The 21,855-nt window shown below is 48.3% G+C and overlaps 1 protein-coding gene across 1 annotated transcript in view; it reads right to left on the bottom strand.

Annotated features, from left to right (window-relative positions):
• Nucleotides 1-21,855, bottom strand: part of LOC144098060 (uncharacterized) — a 75,893-nt gene that overhangs the window by 13,558 nt on the left and 40,480 nt on the right. Inside the window, exon 3 of the mRNA XM_077630619.1 lies at nucleotides 1,838-1,882. Within this exon, the coding sequence (XP_077486745.1) occupies nucleotides 1,838-1,882 (45 nt within the window). The remainder of the gene's footprint in view (nucleotides 1-1,837; nucleotides 1,883-21,855) is intronic.

The following is a 21,855-nucleotide window of genomic DNA, read 5'->3' as shown; positions in this document are numbered from 1 at the left end:
TCAAACCCCTGTCACAAGCTAGCCTCGAACTTGACTACCACGTATGTAACCTGTAGGGGTCGACGAGTCAGCATTAAAATCTGTCTCAGTAATGGGCTGGGTAGGGTAGGAAGGGTGGCTGGTGACAGGCAGCTAGCTACAGGGTTGCCGTATTTCAGAACACCGGCAGCCGTTAGGAACACAAGCACAACCATGTGGCCGGCTGTCAACCTTTCGTCTGATAGCAAATGCCAATGACTTTGTGCATGCAAACCGAAGAGCTTACCTCGAGCCGACACCGTCCCTTCAGGAAACCGCCGGCGAAAGCAGAGGTCGCTACGGGGCGCAACAAAGATCCCCCCCCCCCCCCCCGCCCAAATGAAGACTGATTGCGCGACAGTGACCTCCACGGCTTACCGCAACGTCCTAATTGAGGGAACCGCACGGGGGGTCATAACTAATGGTGTTCTACGAAGGCGCCGGATTGACACGTGCAGAATGACACTCCGGGATCCGTCGCTTTTTTTTTTACCTTGAGAGAGGGTTTCGTGTGCACTACCAAAGTTGTAGGGCGGGATGCGCTTTTGTGCAGATCGCTCTGTGCAGCGCATTTTGTTGACAATTTGATTACTTTTATGTACTTTGTGTTTTGGGGAGGAGTTATTAATACTGCCAAAGTTGAAGGCGGCAGGACGCAGCAATGCAACAAATCGTGTTGAGGCTATCCTGCTTTCTCTATGTGCCCCAGGGTTTAAAACCGAGACCGCGGGACCCCAAGCCGTCGTTCAGGGCTAAGTTTAGATGCTCCGCATTTTTGGCTATGCCGAGGAGGGAATATTTTGCTTTTAGCCATTTCAGTCTCATTTGCCACTGTCTTTAGTATGCTGTATATTGTGGAAATCTCCTGTATATAAATTTCAGTCCATTTTCTCGTCGCTTCCTGCCATTGCAAGTCGTGAATACACCGTACGGGGCACCTCAGGTGCAAGGAGCCTTCAAGTCAACAAACCTTCTCTAACAGCGCACAGCTGGTGCAAGGACGAGAACCATTGTAACTTTATCTTTACTTAAGGTATATGCAACGATAAATCGCATGCCACCACCCGTGACGCTTTTCTACAAACGGTTGCGTCAAAATTTCGGCACTAATGTAGTCGGCAAAACTGGTGCCTCAGTGACGTCAGCCAGTGGGGAGTGTGTATAGACAAACATGTACATGAATATCTGAAATGGCGGTGCTCGGCTTGTGTGCGCGTCATAAGGCCGCTTTATGACGTCACCCTATTTTTGTTGCCATAGCTAGGATTTTGTGTGTCATGTGAGGGTAAACACATACACACGCCGCCGCCTTTTCTCGTAAATGAACTATTAAACCCTTCGCATTTAAAAAAGCAGTCTTGAGTGCGCCAATTTTTTCCGTTGCGGGGATGATCGCTGCCGGCAACACCTGTAATTGACTGTTGCTATTCTCTAGAATATAAAACCTCTATTTTCAGTGACAATGGCCTCAGTAATTTACAGATTAAAGTCAATTTTGTCCTAAACTAAGTGCCCATTAAATGTCTGTGATTCTACAAACACATCAGTCCAGGCATCGGGTGCAGATTTATTCACAATGAGTCGACGGTTACTCTGCGAAAGTCTTTACGAAGCGCCATTTTTCTTTCTAAGTTGGCTTCCTGCGCACACGTTTTGCTAGCAATGCTTTCTCATGTTCGACACAAGCGTAAATGAAAATACTGTTGTTGGGTGCGCACTCCGCTTTTCCTTCATTAGCTGCAGCACCTGCGCGTAGACCTATCGCCCACTGCATCGGTGCAAGATAAAGGCGGCTATAGAAATAGTTCAGGGGACTTACCCAACTCCCAGTTCTCCTCTTCGACGCTTTTCTCTGCATCCGTTACTGCAAGGAAACGTCGGCATCGCACATTCAGAGGCTTCAACGTGTTGCCACGCGACCATAGATGCATACTCTGCAGGCTGCGTGAACTCAGTCCACGGGGAAAATGAGGCAACAAGCGGCACCATGACTCATTAAATCGAACTGGAATCAGTGCTAAATGGGCGACAACTTTATCGAGCACGAAAGTTGTTTGGTTTGTTTTGAAGCGACTCAGGCTATGAGGGACGGCGTATCCGGAAATTTCGACCACCTGGTGTTCTTCAACGTGCACTCACATTGTACAGTACACGACCCTCTAGCATTTCGCCTCCATCGCAATTCCACCGCCGTTGCTGGGATCGAACCCGCGTCTTTCTGGCCACCAGCCGAGCGCCATAACCACTGAGCCACAGCGAAGGCAGGAGACAAAACACCGTGAAGCACAGGGTACCGGAATAGTGCATAAGGTAGGCACTTCTGGTTGACTGGGAAAAGAATAGATTTAATAAAAAAAATACTGAGATAAGCACATCAATGGAACAGGCTACAGCAAGAGCAGTGGTGCTAGTAAAAAAGAAGTTTCAAAAGTCCGCGTAAATTTAGTGATTTTTTTTTCCGAAAGTTTCCCTATTCTGGAAAAACACTACACGTCTTCATTCCCTTCTCTACATAACCTCCATCCATTTCACAGCACTCTTGAAGGAGGCGGATCTACTATTGAAAGCACTCGGGAAATTTTTCTTCCATCACGGCGCGGATGACGCATTTTCTGCCTACGTAGCTTTTCCAACGCACAGTCGCCTTTGTTCTGGACAACAGACATAAATCGAGGCGAGCTAGATCCGGTGATTCAGTTGGAGGATGCAAACAAAAATGATGCCCAAGACGTGAGTGAAGGCGATTGCCATGTAGCGATGGGCCGCACGTTGCCGCCACGAAGGAACCAGTTGCTAAAATCTTTGACCGGGAATGGTACGCTTTGTGTCGCTCTGAAAACTTCCCCGAGTTGTTTTGCAGACCACACATGGCCTGTAACGGTCTGCTTCTCCCCAAATTCCATCCTGAGCGGAAAGAAAAAATGGCGACCATCCCTCAGACGGATTGCAGTAAACTGAGCAGTTGCGCTAGTTGGCACGTGTTCATGGTTAGTAAACGACGACGCTGCGTTAAGCACGACGTTATATTTTTGGCTCGTTAACCGTGATCACTGAGATGAACTTCTTTCATCTAGATTTGCCTGTTCCGGGGCTGATTTTCACTGTGGGAGCCCTTTTACGGAGCCCACAATGGGCCGGCGCGTGGATGAAGTTCGTACAATTTGGCAGCAGCCCCAAGATGGGCCCCTCTAGTGACGTCGATGACGAAGAGGTTGAAGCCTGAAGCGTGACCTGGGACAAGCGGGCCGAGTAGAAAGAGCTATACATATGCCAGCCGTGCGCGAAGCTCTGTTGCTGATATACCGTCAAGTTTGACTACTTCAATAGTGTCCTCAGTAGAACAGGCTCTTTCTGTGGTGGTCGAGCGAATGCTGGGCAGTTTCACCGAGGCTCTATCTCAACTTGTTGCTGGCCAATCTCTGCCTACTGAATCACATGTTTCGGCGGCTACGCCGGCATCACTCCCGAGTGCTGCTAGTAAGAATCATTCCATGTCGCCTCCTACCGTGCCCCAAGTACCGCCTGCCAACAGCGCTCCTGACAGTGTCGCTCACGTAGATCCTTGTAGTATGGACGTTGAAATGCTCACCACTTCCCAGAAGCGTCGAGCTTCTTCCTCACCCTCGAAGTCAGCTGTTCCGCAAGTCAAAGCAAAGAAAGGACCCCCCAAATTAATTCCCCAGACTGATGTGCTGAAGGAGGCTGTTGATGCCTCTTTAACCAGTCGATAATCATGGCGGGTCTAAAAGTTATGCAGTGGAATTGTCGCTCCGTACTTTCTTCTTTACCGGATCTTGAATTACTTCTTCATAAACATAATCCAGATATTGTGATTTTACAAGAAACGTGGCTCTCACCACTTAAATCATTCACATTTAAAAAATTTCGTGTTTTCAGGGTAGATCGCGTTAATGGCAGGGGTGGTGGGTTAATAACTATGATCTCTACGAAAATATGTCACCGGGCATCAATCTCGCAGACAGTTATGCGCCCTGACTGTGAGTTGTTGGCGGTTGAAATCTCCCTTCCACAGTGCGCCAAAGTCACTATTGCTAACGTCTACTTCCCAATCGGTGTTCACAGGACAGACTGTTTGGACACCTTACTGAGCGGCGCAAACAGCACAGTCATCGCAGGAGATTTTAATTCGCACCACAGTGCCTGGGATAGTCGCTCTGACTCCTGCGGCCAGCTTCTGTGGTCCTGGATGTCAATGAATGCAGTGCGCTGCTGTAATTCCGGAGCAGTAACCTTTATGCGTGGAGGATCCCGTTCAATCATAGATTTAACATTAGCATCTCGTGGGGTTGGCGTATCTGCATGGTCAACTGAAGAATCAGGTACATCTAGTGACCACTTTCCAATAACCTTTTCTATTATATCCTCGCCTATCAGAAAAGGTGGTGCAACCATGAAATTTCTAAACCACATTATGTACAAAAAATTGATATCTGCCTCACTCCCCTCCATAGTTAGCTCAGGTCGAGCAGAAAGAGCTCAGCGGACAATTACCTTTCTGCAAGATGCTGCTGAGAGTTCTGTATTCTCGGTGTGCACTACTGCTTCTGCCAGACAGCCGTCTCCTTGGTGGACGGAGGAGTGCGAGAAAGCTTATCGTCGTAGAAAAGCAGCCTGGAAAAGCCTTTCCTATAATCAGAGCCCAGCTAATTGGATAAATTATAAGTTCTTCTCTGCATGTTTCAAACGAACTGTTAAAAAGGCAAAGGAGGATTATAATCAAAATTTAAACACGTATCTCTCAAAACCCCAGAATAAGAAGGCTCTCTATAGATTCATGGCGCAGAATAACAGCTCTCCGGCCTCCAATCGCATAAGGTCAACGGTAATGTCTCCGCAGGAGGCTAAGCAAAACCTTGAACGCATCGCGCAGGGGCTGGCCTTACGTTTCCAGGTACAGAAAGCAGAACCTTTGCACACTCTCACCCCCAGCTCGGACTATCCTGAGGTCGACGTGTCGGAGCTCCTGCAAATTGTTTCCTCGATGCACTCTGCTGCTCCGGGATCTGACGGGATTACTGTGGGCATGTTAAAGATTTTTGCGCACGACTTTCCAACTCACCTTCTAGATATTGTAAATGCGTCATTGGAAACCTCTTGGATTCCTCAGTTGGAAAATTGCGAAAATAATTTTACTTTTAAAAAATGCAGACAATGGATTTCAATTAGACAATATTCGGCCGATTGCTTTAACCTCAAATTTAGTAAAGCTAATAGAAAGAGTAGTACACAGTCGCCTCACAAAGCATGTTCATCATATTAACGGCCTCAGCCCCGCACAGATTGGCTTTCGTCGCGGTTGTTCCATATGGTCCGCGCATGTGGATCTCGAGAGCCGAATACGACTCTCAATGCGCCAGAGAGAAGTTTCGGCCTTGGTGACGCTTGACGTTGCGAAGGCCTATGACAGCGTGGAGCACACAGTCCTCATTAACAAGCTTGCTCAACTACAACCACCGCATTACCTCTACACCTGGATTTGTGAATTTCTAAAAGATAGATTTTTCTTCTGTACAGACGGATCTTTTTGTTCTAATACCTATGGTCAATCAAGAGGTGTGCCGCAAGGCTCTGTTCTTTCTCCGCTGCTTTTCAACATATTAGTTCGGGACATCCCCATTCATCCTAACGTTACAGTTTATGTATACGCAGATGATATAGCTTTTTTCGCATCAGCAAATGATATTCATGTGCTCTACGGGTATTTGCAGGCATATCTGAATGCTCTTGAAGTCTGGTTGGACCAAATCAATTTATCACTTAATGTTAGCAAATGCGGCGTGCTGGTATTTCCACCCGACGCTCCTATGTACATCTCGCTAGCCTACCGCTCCACTCCAATTCCGCAGGTGGAGTCGGTTAAATACCTAGGTGTTACTTATGACCAAAATTTGGACTGGCGACACCATATTAAGAATAATGTTATTAAAGGGGAACGTGCACTGGGCCGTTTGACCCGAGTTGGCAATAAAAAGTTTGGCATGCGTCGTGACACGCTACTGTTGCTCTATAAGGCTTATATGAGACCGATTCTGGAATTTGGTTGCCCCTTGTTCTCTCGTAGCGCGAACTACAAGCTGCAGCCATTAGCCTTACTGGAAAGACGTGCCCTACGGCTATGCCTCGGGCTCCCAAAATCAGCTTCCAACGCTGTCCTTTATCTGGAAGCGCGTATCCCCAACCTCTATTCCCGCTTCCAACTTCTAACAGTGCGTACTTTCCTCAAGTCTTTTGACCCGGCCCCAGGCGTTAGTGTTCCAATTTTTGTATCCCAACCACACCTTTTTTTGACTAATCACTGGCCACGTTATCAGCTTCCGCAAGTTAGGTTCACGCAGAATCTGTTAGCTCCGCTTCAGGTTGATCTGATTTCCTTGCAACGAGTTGCTGACACGCAGGCTGATCCCGTCTTCTATTACGACTTTATTTTCCCGTCCCATGCGAAGCATATGCCCGCACATACCCTAAATGGTCTTCTTTCTGAACACCTACAGAATTTTCCACATCATACTGTTCTCTCCACTGATGCCTCCGGCAGCTGTGAGAAGGCGGCGATTGGCATATATTCGCAGGATCTAGATTGGAGCTACTCCGTTCGTATCCCTGATTATACTCCTATATTCTTCGCAGAGTTTTTGGCCATTGGTTTGGCTCTTCTCAAAATTCCCAGACATGTCGCACGGGTTCTTATTCTCACAGACTGCCTTTCAGTTATTGTCTCTCTCCAAAATTCGGAAAAATCTTTCTTGACTCGTTCACTTAGGTTTTTTGTTCCGAGCACAGTGCGCGAGATCCGTTTGGTCTGGGTACCTGGGCATTCAGGCGTCTATTTTAACGAGGTGGCTGATTTATTGGCAAGGTCAGCTCTCAGCGCACCTGTAATATATCCCGTCCCTCACCTCATTCTGTTAGCAGCTTCACGTTTCCAGCGGTTCCAACATATTTCAGCCACTTTGAGTGATCCGTTGCTGAATACCGTGGACTTTCAACACCTAAAGTACCCATGGAATATCCGGTGGTGTAAGTCAAGGCTTTGTGAAGTGTCCATGACGCTCCTGCGATGTAGAATCCCTCACTTAAACTTATACTTATGCAGGTGCGGGTTCGCTGCGACAAACCTTTGTGTATCATGTGGGCAAGTTGAATCAATCGATCATTTTCTCCTCTCTTGCCGGCGGTTCGCGGTTCAGAGAAAGCAATATCTGGAGGTTCCTCTTTCGAGACTAGGACTGCCTCTGTCTCTTACAGTTCTTCTATCGTTCGGTGCGAGTGCCAAGGGATTCCCGTTAAGCAGTGTATGCGGCTACCTTCACGATTACATAAGTGCAACTAATCGATTATCCTGTTAGCTATACACAAAATTCTTTCGCATGTCCAAAAAGGCTAGATTGATTCTATTCCGGATGACTCATACCTCTTGAATTCATTTTATTTTTCCCAATTTTTTTTAATCTTGATTCAGTCTTCTGACGTTTCCTTCCCCGCGCAAATGCTTCATTGGCATTCTACCCTATACCTTGGCCAATCCCCCCACGTGGGTATGTGCCATATTACTTGAGGAGAAGAAGAAGAAGAAGAAGAAGAAGAAGAAAGAGCTCAAAGAGCTCGCGCTGGAGGAACAACGCTGTTCTGTTGACGTGGCTCAGCTACCCAGGATGCGGGGCAGTGGCTAAGTACCTGGCGGTGTTGCGCTAGCTTGCTAAATTTCACCTTCTTTTTGTCTGTGCCAGCTTGCTACTGTTCTGTAGTGATTGGGCGCGGGACGAGAGCTTAATGTCTACTTCGCCTGGCCAGCGGTTTTCCCCTTGGCCGGCATCTCTTCCTGAAGACCAGCTCCCAATTTATCTCTTTTTCCGCAGTGGTGTTTCGAGCGTTCCGGTCGCTTTAGTGCCTTCCGATGGCAGCGCTATCCGACTGAACAACCCGGAGGCAGTGCAGGCGGCTCTTCAGTCCACATCGCAGCACTTCATGCACATTACCAATGTCCGGTAGTTCGTCAGGGGTGGTATTTTGTGCAGGTCGCCGGATAAAGACTGTATTGAAGATCTTCTAAAGTGTACGACCTTCGCCAACCACCCGGTGAGCGCATTCATTCCGCCTCATCTAGCATGTTCCAAAGGCTTGGTCCGAGGGGTCGACTCTCGATTGAGCCCTGCGGAAACGCTTGAGAACCTCTCGCCTGCAGGAGTGATTGCTGTCCATCGATGCAGCAGGATGGTTGACGGAGTAAAAATTCCTACAGAGTCCGTCATTGCCACATTTGCAGGAATATTTTGTCCGTCAGAGATTAAGGTGTGGCCATTAGTTTTTCGAGTAGATGCCTTTAACTCTCGGCCCCTTCAGTGTCAAAACTGCCGGCGATTTGGCCACAGCGGCAAAGCCTGCAAATCGGCCTTACGCTGCTGTGCCGGTGGGGAACGTCATTGCACAGAGGAATGTCCTGAACAGCGAGAGAAATGTTGTTTGTGTAGCGGTGCTCACCCTGCTGATTCGCCTGACTGTCCTGCACGAGCACAAGAAGTTCAGGTGCTCGAGCTTATAGACAAGCGCAGATGCACGCGGAGAGAGGCTGCCGCAGTCAAGGAGGGAGCCTCAGCCCACTCTAGCGTGGCCGCCAAATGTCCTCCCATAATGGATTCTAGTTGGTCCCAGGCTATTACAGCGGCAGTTGAGAAAGCTGTGGCAAATGCAATGGATCGCATTATGAAAAAAAAACGTGGCCACATGCATTTCGTAGGTCATAGCTGCTCAGATGACCAATCTTCTGCAGGCGTCCACCGCTCCGCTCTTGTCTTCTTTGGCTTCGGAAGCTACCCCTCCTTCTGTAGTAATCGGTTCCGCTCCACAGGGCCAAAAACAATGTGAGCAACAAAAGACCTCTCAGGCCTCTCCTTCGCATAGCGTAATGGACGCATCCTCTATGGATTGTATGGATATGGAGTCTGATCTCCGCGCCCAGAAACGAAGTGGGTCTCCTCTGAATATTGAAGGTTCATCTTGCCCCCAGTCAAAGACAAAGAAAAGTAACACAAGTCAAAGCGCTAAGACCAGGATTTTAGAAAAGGCAGTCGCGGCCGCGGCACTTCCGCCAAGATAGGGTTCTTAAGTGTACTCCAGTGGAATTGTCGATCTATATTCTCAGCTTCAACAGATTTAAATTGCCTATGCAATCAGCTTCTACCAGATTTAGCTGCTTTACAGGAAACGGCTAACTAGAAATTTCAATTATCATCTCAAGGATTACCGTCCGTTCCGGCTTGACCGGTCATCACAAGGGGCAGGGTAGTTAGTGCTCATATCTACAAATTTTTTCACAGGGCATGCATTTCTTTTCAATATGCAGACAATGAATGTGAAATCCTTGCGGTTGACCTCAGTGTCCCAGGTCAACAGCCCTTTACGGTAGCTAATGCATATTTCCCGTCTCGTGTGCGTGACACTCGGCCCCTTGACTCACTCATGTCTAGTAGCCAACCTCAGGTTCTATTACTTGGCGACGTCAATTAGCACCATGTGACTTGGGGGTTTAAAACAGAGAGCTTTGGTTCTAGTCTTTTTGATTGGGCTTCTGGCAACAACTTGATTTGCAACAAGTCCGGATTGTTTACGTTTGTTCACAGTCAATGCCGCTCTGCCTTGGATTTAAATTTTTCCTCCCCAGGAGTCTCTGTTATGTCTCGGGCGCCTGTTGACTGTGCAACAAACAGTGATCATCTACCGATTAGTTTCAAGTTTGCGTGTAAATTAACTCTTCCTGAGCGACATCAGTGCACGTTAATAAAATACAATTGCTTTAAAGACACGCTAAAATCAGCCCTCCAAATCACTTCAGACACTTGCGCTCAGAGAAGTGCCGAAAGCAAGGCTGCACATCTATGTTCAGTACTGGGCCATGCAAGGAAAATGTCTGAATTTTTGGTTATGAGATAAAAGGGTGCAATCGCGAACAATTGGTGGAATGCTGAGTGCACGCGTGCATATAGACGATGGAAAGCAGCTTGGAAGAAACTTCTCATCAATCAATGCCCAAAAAATTGGCTGGATTATAAGTATGTTGCAGCAACATTTAAGCGCACTGTCGCCCGTGCAAAGGAGGAGTATAATACTAATCATTATGATTTCCTTTCCCAATGAGGAAATAAACGAGCTTTGTTTAATTTCATGAGGCGCAACAAGGTGATTCCTCCGGCTGCCAACATTGAATCTCTCGTTCAGTCCCCTGCTGACATCGGAAAGGCCTTAGAGGATATTGTGTGTGGCCTAGAGCTTCGCTTTACATCTGCTTTACCTTCTCCTAGTATATTCACATGCACCTCAAGTGATTTCACTGAGGTCTCTATGCCTGAGCTGTCGGAAGTTGTTCTGCGCTAATCCCCAGCGGCTCCTGGCCCCGCTAAGGTCACTTCATCTTTGATCAAAATTTTGTTCAATGAATCTCCTGCAGACCTGTTGGCTCTAATTAACCATTTTCTTAAAGGTCCTTGGATACCACATGAGTGGCGTCTTGCTGAAATAGTTCCATTGCTTAAAAAGCAAGGGGAGGGCTTAACTTTAGACAATATACGCCCTATTTCGTTAACATCGAACCTAGTGAAATTGGTGGAAAGGGTCCTTCTTAGCCGTGTCATGTCATTCGTTTCAGAAATTGGTGGTGGTGGTAGTGGTTTTATTAAAAATATTAGTAAAAAGGAAGGAAAAGATTTTTGCAAGCTCCGGCATCTGCCATGGATACTGAAGCACCTGAGCTGGGGCAGCGGAAATAAAGGACAGCAGGCAGAATGCAGTGAGGGGACAGGAATAAAGGATAGGGGGAGAAGTAATATGTACAGACTATTTACACAATAAGAAATGTGTCCAGGTTGTGCGCGTGATTAGTTCATTTTAGAGTAATTAAATCACACACGCGCACAGCACTGTGTTGGTTACAACTGGAGAGGGGCGTCCAGTTATTAATCGTTCAAGGTAGAACTCGCGGAGCGCTCGGCCACTGCGTGTAACTACCTGACAGAGAACCGACGGGAAGTCAAGCCCGTGTGTTCGAGGAATGCACAGAGGCTCACCAAAGTTCGCTCACGAGTGTGCGCACTGCCCTGCGGCCACAATAGCGTCTTGATGGAGTCTGGTAGTATGCCCTGCGCCCTATAGGCCGCGAGCATATCGCGACGAGCATCGGCGAACGCGGAACAGCGAAGGAGCAGGTGTTCTAGTGTTTCCACTGCACCGCATCCGTCACACACATCACTCGTCGCCACACGCAGCCAATGCGCGCGCGGAGGATCATTGCACGTTGTGACCGTGTAAGTGCGCGACAGCCGTTGACAATGTCGATGCGCTCACCTTCCGCGATGCGTGGGTCGGGGTGCTGCTTTCGGAGATGGTCGTGGATGGCCGCACGCACGTACTCCAGTGCAAGGGGCAGATCGCTGGCAGGTAATTGGTGTGCAGCGGTCACGAGGTCGTCAGCTTCTTCGTTGCCGGCGATGCCGCAGTGAACGGGCACCCACTGTGCACGCACGGCACAACCTCTCTGCGCGAGGCGCTCGATGCGCGAGCGAATTACCCGCACCAGTGGTGTACCGCGGCCGTTAGATTGTAGGCGGCTGAGGGCGGCGCGGGAGTCGCACAGCAGAGCACTCCTGGGCGGCGGAGGGCCGAGGGTGAGCAGCAGGTCCAGCCCGAGCCGGATCCCCATCGACTCCGCCGTGGTGGAGGAGCCCAGGAAGGCTGCGTGTTGCTGGCTGTGCAGTCGCAGGGCGGGGATGGTGGCCGCCGTAGCAAGGGAGCAGCTGTCGCGGGCCACTGAGCCGTCGGTGTACACGAGGAGATGGTCCTGGAGCTCCTTGTGTATGACGGCTCTGGCCAGCTGCTGCACAGCACAAAGGGGTGTGCTCCGCTTTCCCGCAATGCCGACGATCTCTCGCTGTACCTCCGAGGCAGCAGGCCAGGGCGCGTAGGAGCCGTAGGGGGGTGGGCTTTGGGTCAATTGTTCATACTCGAGCAGCGCGGCGCCCATTCGTGAGCGCGAGTGCGAGCGCATACGCTGCAGCAGCCAGCCGCCGTCCGGTGCGCGGCGAAGCCGGTCGATGTGATTAAATGCCCTGCTCGCTGCTTGGAGCTCAAAGGGCCACGCTCCTGCCTCGGCCAACGTTGCGGCGCACTGCGAGTTTTTGGGCAGGCCTAGGCACACGCGCAGGGACTTGCGGCGCTGAAGCTCGAGTTTCTTCCAGCACGGCTTGCGCACCATGACGAGCGGCAGCGCATAGAGCGCCGCCCCCAAGGCTGCGGCATTGTATAGACGCAGCGCGGCTTGCTGAGAGATGCCCTGGCCTCGAGCGGTGAATTTCAGAAATTGCTGTATTGAATCCATGTCAAATTGGTTTCAGGCCGGGTTGTTCAATTTGGTGTGCTCATACTGACCTTGAGAGTCGTATTAAATTAGCTCGCAATAGAAAAAAGTTTGCTGCGCTTGTCACCTTGGATATCAGTAAAGCATACGACAGAATGGAGCACTCGGTTCTATTACTAAGATTACAGGAACTCAACTGCCCAAGCTAATTTGTAGCCTGGATTTCTGTTTTTTTGTTTGAAAATAGAGAATTTTACTGCTGCCAAAATGGTGTTTCCTCAAGGAGATTTCCACAGACAAGAAGTGTTCCGCAAGGATCAATTCTGTCAGCTGTTCTTTTTAACATTTTTCTAAGTTCAATTCCATGCATTCAAATGTGAAACCTTATGTGTACACCGACGATATTGCATTTTTTGCATCAGCAGGTGACATTCACAGTCTTTATCGAACCCTGCAAAATTACCTCAATGTTCTTGACAACTGGCTAGGAAGAATTCATCTGTCCCTTAACGTGAAGAAATGCGCATTGTTAGTATTTCCAGTTTCTGTTCCTGTAAATATCAGCCTGGTCTATAGAAATAACATAATACCTCATGTTCAGACGGTGAAGTATCTCGGAGTAATATACGACACTACTCTCTCCTGGCGGCCACACATTGAGCAAGTTTCTGCAAAAGAATTTCGGGCCATTGGCATCCTGCGCAGGCTTTGTAGTGCTAGGTCAGGCATGAGAAAGCATACGCTTCTGATGATTTATAAAATGTACGTCCGCCCAATTTTGGAGTCCGGGTGTGTTTTATTCTCAGGAGCTCCTGCCTATAAACTTCGCCCTCTTGTGCTTTTGGAGCGTGAGGCGTTGCGTCTTTGTCCGGGGCTTCCAAAATATGTCGCCAATGCTGTACTGCACCTTGAGGCGCGAATGCCTTCGTTATCAGCTAGGTTTCGCCTTTTAACAGTTCAAACATTTTTAAAATTGTGCGACTCCCCTCTTCACGCTTCCAGTATAATATTTGTTAGTCAACCTTGCGCCTTTTTTAGTGCTGCCTGGTCTCTAATTCATACCCCGTAGATATGTTACGTGCAGTCCTTCCTTGATCGCATAAATATTCATTTCACAGATGTCCGCCAAATATATAACAACTCCTCAACTGTCCAGATTGAATTCGATGACATTTTCCCATCGAATGCAAACCTGCAGCCCTTCCCGCTTCTTCAGGGTCTATTGCAGGACCACCTAAGGTCCTTTCCCTCTCATGTTCTTATTGCTACCGATGCCTCGCAGGATCGCGAAAAGGCAAGTGTGGGAATTTTTTCGCCTTCACTGGATTGGCATTTTTTCTCTCCGTCTTCCTGACTTCACTCCAATTTTTCTGGCTGAATTATTAGCAGTAATCTTAGCCTTGCGAAAATTAGAATCTACCGTTTCCCAGGTCGTGGTTATGACAGACTCTCTGTCCATTTGCTCTTCCTTATCCTCACCCACTGAGCCTCGGCCATTACGCCTGTTTAAGTTCCTGATTCCGCTCCATCTAAATGCGGTAAGGTTGCTTTGGGTACCAGGTAACATGGGCTTTCACTTAAATCAGGTTGCAGATTCCTTAGCAAGAGCCTTTCTCAGCGGCCCAATTGCTGCTGTCCTGTAATCGTGTGCATATACAGATACAGTGAGGTTTCGCTGCTACACAATATTTCAGGAATTTGCTGCCTCGGCTCTTACATCATCTCCCGAATATCAGCATCTTCTGCATCCTTGGAGTAGCAAAGACTGGCGCTCACGCAGACTAGAGGTCTCTTTCACGCGCTTGCGTTGCAGGGTTCCCCTTCTAAATTTCTACCTTCACAGATCTGGCCTGGCAGCTTCCCCACTGTGCCCTTTTTGTGCCGAACCTGAGATAATAGATCACTTCCTGCTGTTCTGCCGCCGCTTTTCTCATTTGAGGAAGCGTCTTTTGCAAATTCCATTTCATCAACTGGGCTTGCCTGTGTCTTCCGCGGTTGTTCTTCCCATTGGCGCTTCTTTGCTTGGAAGAAGCTACAGGACTGTGCGCGCTGCTGTGCAAAATTTTCTTTAAGAAACGCAGCGACTCCCATTCTAATTTCTTTTTCCCGCTCTCAGTCAGTACGACATTGCAACATTACAGGCATTGTATACTATTATGTACATTAAGCCATTGTCCCGTCTTCGATCTCCAAGTTAAGTGAACCCCTTTCCTTCCCACTTCCAATCTATTAGACTACATACTATTACCACTCCTTTTGCCGTCAAGACTTTCCTGTATCCAGTAATTAACCGCCTGTGTCTTGGCCACTCCCCCGTAGTGGGTATGTGCCAGCAACGTCTGAGGCCTTCCTTCCTTTCTTCCAAGCGGCACAGCGCTGAACATTGAAGACCATTGCCGCAGAAGATGAAGAAGCGGACACGCTGACGTGTTCTTGCTGGCCGCTACTGTTTTCTGCATCTTCTGGTGGTTCCGCCTTGTTCATCCTTGGTGAGCCCGTACTACGTTGGGGGTTTTGGCCAAGGCGTAGTTTGAGACGCAGTTCATGTGAACCTGAGAGCGCGTTTTGCTGAGATGTCGTTGACCTCCCCAGGAGGAGGGTCGGCAGCTTGGTTTGCCAGCTTGCCAGCCCAAAGCCTGCCACTTGAGTCCTTCCACAAAAATGGCATTGATGCGGTTCCCGTAGCTATCGTCCCAATTGGTGAGGGTGCGATCAAAATGAAAACTCTCAAACTAATTCAACAGGAGCTAAGATCATTGACTGCCCAATACCTGCAGATCTCTGAAGTGCGTCAATTTGGCCGCCGAGGAATTGTGTGCAAGTCCTCGGACATCGCTTGTGGTGCAGACTTGCTTGAGTGCAAAATTTTCAGCTCGCTGCCGTTGAAAGCATTCATTCCCGAACAGCTTGCATGTGTCAAGGGTATCGTAAAAGGTGTGGACCCAGCATCGTGCCCTCAAGAAATTCTACAGGAATTTCAAGATGCAGGCGTTGGGGTCTTTTCAGTCTACCGCTGCAGTAGAGAGGTAATCGGCTCGCGTGTTGCTACTGAGTCTGTAATAACAACTTTTGCTGGCTCTTCCTGCCCTGCTGAACTAAAAATCTGGCCGATTGTATACCGTGTGGACCCACTAGAACCCCGCCCTCTTCAATGCACCAACTGTTGGCGCCTCGGGCATAGCGGCACAGCATGAAAGTCAGAGACCCGCTGCCGTTTATGTGGAAAAGGTCATTCTGCTGATAACTGCACCTCAGAGCAGCCTCATTGTTGCCTCTGCAGCAACAGTCACTCAGCTGATGATGCCAACTGCGCAAAACGTGGAGAAGAGCATAGCTTGTTGGAAATTATCAACCAGAAGCGGTGCTTAAGAGCCGATGCTTACGCTGTTCTTAACAGGAAAAAAAGATTCATATGCTAGTCGTGTGCACGCTTTTGTTGAACACATTAAGTCCAACTTGACTGCCTCAATTGTCACCACTTAGACAAAGCTCTTAATAATGTGGTTGAGCGAATGCTAAACACTTTCTTTGAGGCGTATGCTCAGTTTGTTGCAGTTCAGTCTGCGTCACAAACATCCATCCTGGCAGCAACGTCTGTTTCTGTTTCAGCTTCTGCAGCTAGTGCTATCCGCTCTACATCACCTTCTGATGCTCCCCAGGTCCCACCTAACATCTCTGTTCCTAGCATTGAATGTCGCAGGGACATCCGCACACCAGATGTCGAAATGTCGTGCCCCACGCAGAAGCGCCGTGCTTCCTCATCACCGTCTAATTCTAGTTCTCCAAAGATGAAAGCTAAAAAGGGACCACCAAAACTTCATCATCATGTTGATATCCTTAATGAGGCAGTTTCGGCCTCTTCAATTGGTCAATAATCATGACAGGTATCAAAGTGTTACAATGGAATTGCCGTTCCGTCTTGTCTTCTCTTCCAGATCTAGACATACTTATACACAAGCATAAGCCTGATATTGTACTTTTACAAGAAACGTGGTTATCACCGTATAAATCATTTTCACTGAGAAGGCCTATCGTCGCAGAAAAGCGGCCTGGAAGAGGCTGTCCTGCAACCAGAGTCCGGCTATTTGGTTAAATTACAAATTCTTCTCTGTATCTTTCAAAAGAACACTTGCAAAAGCCAAAGAGGAGTACAACCAAAATTTAAACACATATCTTTCAAATCCTCGTCATCGGAAAGCCCTGTATAGATTCATGGAACGTAACAAGAGTTCTGCTGTTCCTCTTCTCACTAGTTCAACAGTGTTATCACCACAAAAGGCTCAGGAGAGCCTGGAGTGTATTCCTCAGGGATTGGCGTTACGCTTCCAGACGCAGAGAAGCGTCCCTTTGTGCACAATTTCACCCTCTTCGGTTTATACTGAGGTTGACGCATCAGAGCTCCTCTCAGTCCTGGCATTGTTGCATCCTGCAGCTCCTGGACCAGATGGTGTCACTCTTGGTATGATTAAAATTTTAGCCCAGGAGTTTACAAGCGTCCTCTTAGATATGGTCAATGCTTCTCTGGAAAATGCATGGATTCCAAGCATTTGGAAGACGGCGCAAATTATTTTATTAATGAAAAATGCAGGAAAAGGATACGGCTTAGATAAAATTTGGCCAATTTCGCTGACTTCAAGTTCAGTCAAATTAATAGAAAGAATAGTGCACAGTCGCCTCACAAAACATGTTCATGACATCAACGGTCACAGCTCAGCCCAGATTGGCTTTCGTCGTGGATGCTCTGTATGGTCCACGCATGTGGATTTAGAGAGCAGAATCCGGCTCTCGCTATGCAGAAGAGAAGTTTCAGCTTTGGTCACTCTTGATGTATCAAAGGCCTATGACACTGTTGAGCACACTATTTTACTTAACAGACTTGCTCAGTTACATCCTCCAACCTACATTTATGCGTGGATATCTGAATTTCTGAAGGAGAGATTCTTTTACTGTGCCGAGGGAACCCTATGTCCAAATACATATTATCAATCAGGAGGTATGCCGCAATGATCGGTGCTATCCCCTCTGCTTTTTAATATTTTGTTCGGTGGCATCCCCATTCGTCCTGATATAACAGTTTTTGTGTATGCAGATGACATAGCTTTTTTCGCCTCGGCCAGGGATATCCACTCCCTTTACCACATTGTGCAGGGATATTTGGAAGCTCTTGAAGTATGGTTGCAAGGTATTAATTTATCCCTGAATGTAGACAAATGCGGAGTTTTGGTATTTCCTCCAGACAGGCCTTCGCACATTTCATTAGTCTATCGCTCTGTCCAGATTCCACAAGTGGAATCTGTAAAATATCTGTGTGTTACTTATCACCCAGCATTAGATTGGAGCCTTCATATATAAAGAACAATGAGTTCAAATAGAACGCGCTTTAGGCTGGCTGACAAGAATCGCCAATAAAAAGTTTGAGATGCGCCGCGACATGTTATTGTTACTATACAAAGCCTACGTAAGACCTATGCTTGAATTTGGTTGCATTCTGTTCTCTGGTAGCGCAAGCTACAAGATTCAACCCTTAATCTTACTGGAAAGGGGCGCACTCCGCCTCTGCCTTGGTCTCCCGAAATCAGTTTCAAACGCCCTGCTTTATCTGGAAGCCCGTATCTCTGATTTAACTTCCCGTTTTCAAATACACACGGTGCGAACTTTCCTCAGGTCGATGGACCCAGTGACTGATGTCAGTACTCCTAAATTTGTGTCTCAGCCGGCCTTATTCTTTTCTCATCATTGGCCACGGTATAAAATGCCACAAATTATGTTAACGCAGAATCTTTTAACATCGATTGGTGTTGTTCTCAGTTCTTTGCAGTGGGTTGATGACACGCCGTCAGCAGTGGAATTCCATTTCGACCACATCTTCTCTTCTCATGCGAAACACATGCCCGCAAACATTTTGAACGATATTCTCTCGGATCACATAGAGGAATACCCCCATCATACGGTGCATGCTACCAATGCCTCCGTCAACTGCCAAAAAGGCTGCAGTTGGCATCTTTTCGCAGTATTTGGCATGGAGCTATTCTGTCCGCATCCCAGATTATATTCCTATATTCTTTGCGGAATTTTTGGCTCTTGGAATGGCCCTTCACAAACTACCATGCGATGTGTCTCATTTTTGTATTCTCGCTGATTGTTTGTCAGTGTTAGTCTTCCTTGACACTTCACAGGAAGATTTTTTGAGCCGTACCCTGCGATTTTTTGTCTCAAGCACTTTGAAGGTGGTCCGTTTTGTCTGGGTTCCTGGCCATGCAGGTGTTCATTCAAATGAGGTGGCTGATTACTTAGCAAGGTCGGTTCTTGACGGGTCAGCGACACTTCCCGTTCCTAATTTCAGCCTGCTGGCGATTTCCAGGTTTCAGCGGTTCCTACATATATCAGCCAGGTTACGAGATTCCTTACAAAATACCACTGACTATCAGCACTTAGCATATAATTGGAACGTCCGTTCGTGTAAATCCAGGCTGTGTGAGGTAACAATGACGTGGTTGCGGTGCAGGATTCCAAGTTCGAAATTATATCTATGCAGGTGTGGGTTGACACCGACGAACCTATGTGACGCATGTGGGAAAGTAGAATATTTAGACCATTTTCTCCTCTACTGCCCAAAGTTCGCACTTCAGAGAAAGATTTACCCGGAGGTCCCCCTCTCCAGGTTAGGGCTCCCTTTATCTTTGCCAGTATTATTATCGTTTGGTGCGAACGCCAAGGGATTTGCATTGGGTTCTATTTGTGGTTTCACCACCACTACATAATTGCAACTGGTGGTTTGATGTGCTAATTCTTTTAAAGTTCTACGAGCTCTTCTTTTTTCACCAAAATGCTGTCTGATTTTTAACTGTCAATATTGTTCTGTTGTTTTTATTAATTGATTTTTCAAAATTCACGATTGGTGCAACATATTTGTCGTCATCTTCATGGCAACTTCTTCGTTTATTCAACTACACCTTGGCCAATCCCCCCGCGTGGGTATGTGCCATATACGTGGGGTGAAGAAGAGCTCGGACGCTCGCAGGTCTCAGAACATTATCCGCAACTTACCCAGTCAGGAGCGTCTACGGACCGCTCCGCTGTCTCACCAGCCGTATAGCTACCGGGCATCCCTCAATAAATGTGGACGACGTTTGGCACATCCCCACTCCAATACCCGGGGGATGTCCTGGAAGTTCTTCCGATCCGTTGCGATTCACTGTGACCGTTCGATGATAACTCAAGAAACAGTGAAGCGCTTTGAAGCTACATCAGGGTGCCTTATAACGCGCAGCTACAAACGGAAACATAATCAGGATGATGATACATATGCAATGTGCGGTAAATTTTTGGAAACAGACACCTTACACTCGAATATCCAGGCACAGTCACTCTCCCTGAAGCACTCTAGTGTAGAGAAAACAATGGTCGCGTAAGTAAATCAGCGCGATAGAAGTTAGCAAAAACGCGATCGGAGGATTGGTGGCTCAAAAGCAGAGAGGTGACATATAGTTAGTAGTGTAGGACTAAAAACATGCTTAAATGGCGAACTTTAACACCCAGTTACGACACGGTTAAATTAAAGAAAGCCGGGCATACTGGCAACTGCCTCAACACGGTTTCAAAGGGGACGCTACATTCTTCCTTTTTTCATCCCTTCCTTCTTTCCTTCCTTCCTTCCTTCCTTCCTCCCTCCCTCCCTTCCTTCCTTAAATTCCTCACTTCCTCCCTCCCTTTCTTCCTTTTTTGCTTCCTCCCTTCCTTCCTTTCCTCCCTCCCTCTCTTCCTCCCTTCCTTCCCTCCCTTCCTTCCTTCCTACATAAAGTTGGAGCTTATTATCATAGCAAATTAGAGTTTCGCTTCAGTACACAGCGGTAGTGCAGCTTGGTTGGGTTCATTGGGTTTTAACGTCCCAAAGCGACTCAGCCTACGAGAGACGCCGCAGTGGACGGCTCCAGAAATTTCGACCACCTGGGGTTCTTTAACAGGAGCTTCTTCGCCGCGACCAGTATCGGGAGATACCACGCTTCATAGCACGGATTGCGAAAGATCTTAAATCGCCCTGGGAGCAAGACACACTCCTCAGTTCCGTGTTTTTGCATGGTGCGTGCTCGATGGCCTGAACTTATGGAGCGCGCTGTCGCGGGAAGGGAAGCGCTCCACAAAACTTGCGCCCTCACATTCCCGCTGGCCATCAAACGCGGTTGTCCGACAATAGGGTGACGTCCACTTTAGCTCAGAATCCTTGTCACCGGTCGGCAAAGTGACGCTGTACAGACTGCGACTCTTCTGAAAGCCTCCTACCGTCTCACTCCGTTCTTTCTCTCGGAATGAAAGTGGAGCCAGAAGTTAGGTGAGGTAAGTTTTTCCCTCACAGTGGACCGATGCACGAGCTTGTGGCAAAACGCACCCCGCACCTACGGATGAGCATCCCACAGCATCAAAAGGCAACCGCCACAACAAGATATACTGTCACGTGCTGGTGACAGCGCCGCCGACAGCAGGCTGACCTGGCACTGAAACGAACTCTTCATCTGGCTGACTTGAGCCCACATAAACGGACCGTTTAACATAGCAACAGACGTGCCAGGCTATCGTCGAGGGACGGAATCACCGTTGCTCTCGGCCGCGCTCACTTTCAAGCTGAGGAAGAACTTTAGTGATAAGGCACGTAAAGCACCCACGGCAGTCTGGAGCAACTTAGGACCAGCTGCGCGTGGCTCCGATCATTTGTGATAAACCCGGTCGAATCTTCGCTCACAGTGATAAAGCTGCGTCCCTTCGGCTTTTAGAATAAACAACAAACATTACAAACCTTCGCGACAACCTTCCATTAGAATTTTTAAAAAATCGGGAGGGAACCAACACGGACTCGTGCTGCGCTTACTTTCGACACAACTCGTACGTACGTGCAGAGCTTCGCCACTCGGCCTGAGTAAATCAGTGTAGCCTGATGGAAGCTAGGAGACGCACCAACCCAGTTACGTGAGGAACGTCGACGAGGGGGCGCGTATGTGTGATCTACGCCTTGCTCACCTATTCAGCAGCAGGCGAGCCGTGGCCAGAGCTTCCTTCGCGAGGAAGTGGAAGCACCACAAGTTCTGCCGGCAGATAGACGCGCAAGTTCTCGCCACTACGCCAGCAGTACTTGTAAATATCACGCATCTCTGGCTGCCAGCGGAGCTGGTGGGATTGTTGTGGCTGTCTCTCTCGCGCATTCAACAGCTATGAAGAGCAAACCCCATCGCAGTCGCCACCGGTGAGCTGGAAGTTATTTACCGAGCGCCAAAGTACAGCTAGGTGCAACATGAACGGGAACACACTAGACAGCTCTAGCATAGCGCGACTTGCCTCCGCGTGAGACCAGTGCGCCCGCGCTGATTGGTCCCAATGCGGTCGGAATGCGTGCAGCTGGCCGGCGCCTGGTGCCATCTGTCTACCACAGGGTAATCTGCGCAAGCGCAGTGGCTCCACGCGAAACCATGCCTGATAGCGGA

This window comes from Amblyomma americanum, chromosome 7 (genome assembly GCF_052857255.1).
Source record: "Amblyomma americanum isolate KBUSLIRL-KWMA chromosome 7, ASM5285725v1, whole genome shotgun sequence".
Taxonomy (NCBI): domain Eukaryota; kingdom Metazoa; phylum Arthropoda; class Arachnida; order Ixodida; family Ixodidae; genus Amblyomma; species Amblyomma americanum.
The sequence above is the reverse complement of the archived record's forward strand: the minus strand, read 5'-3'. Positions and strand labels throughout refer to the sequence as shown.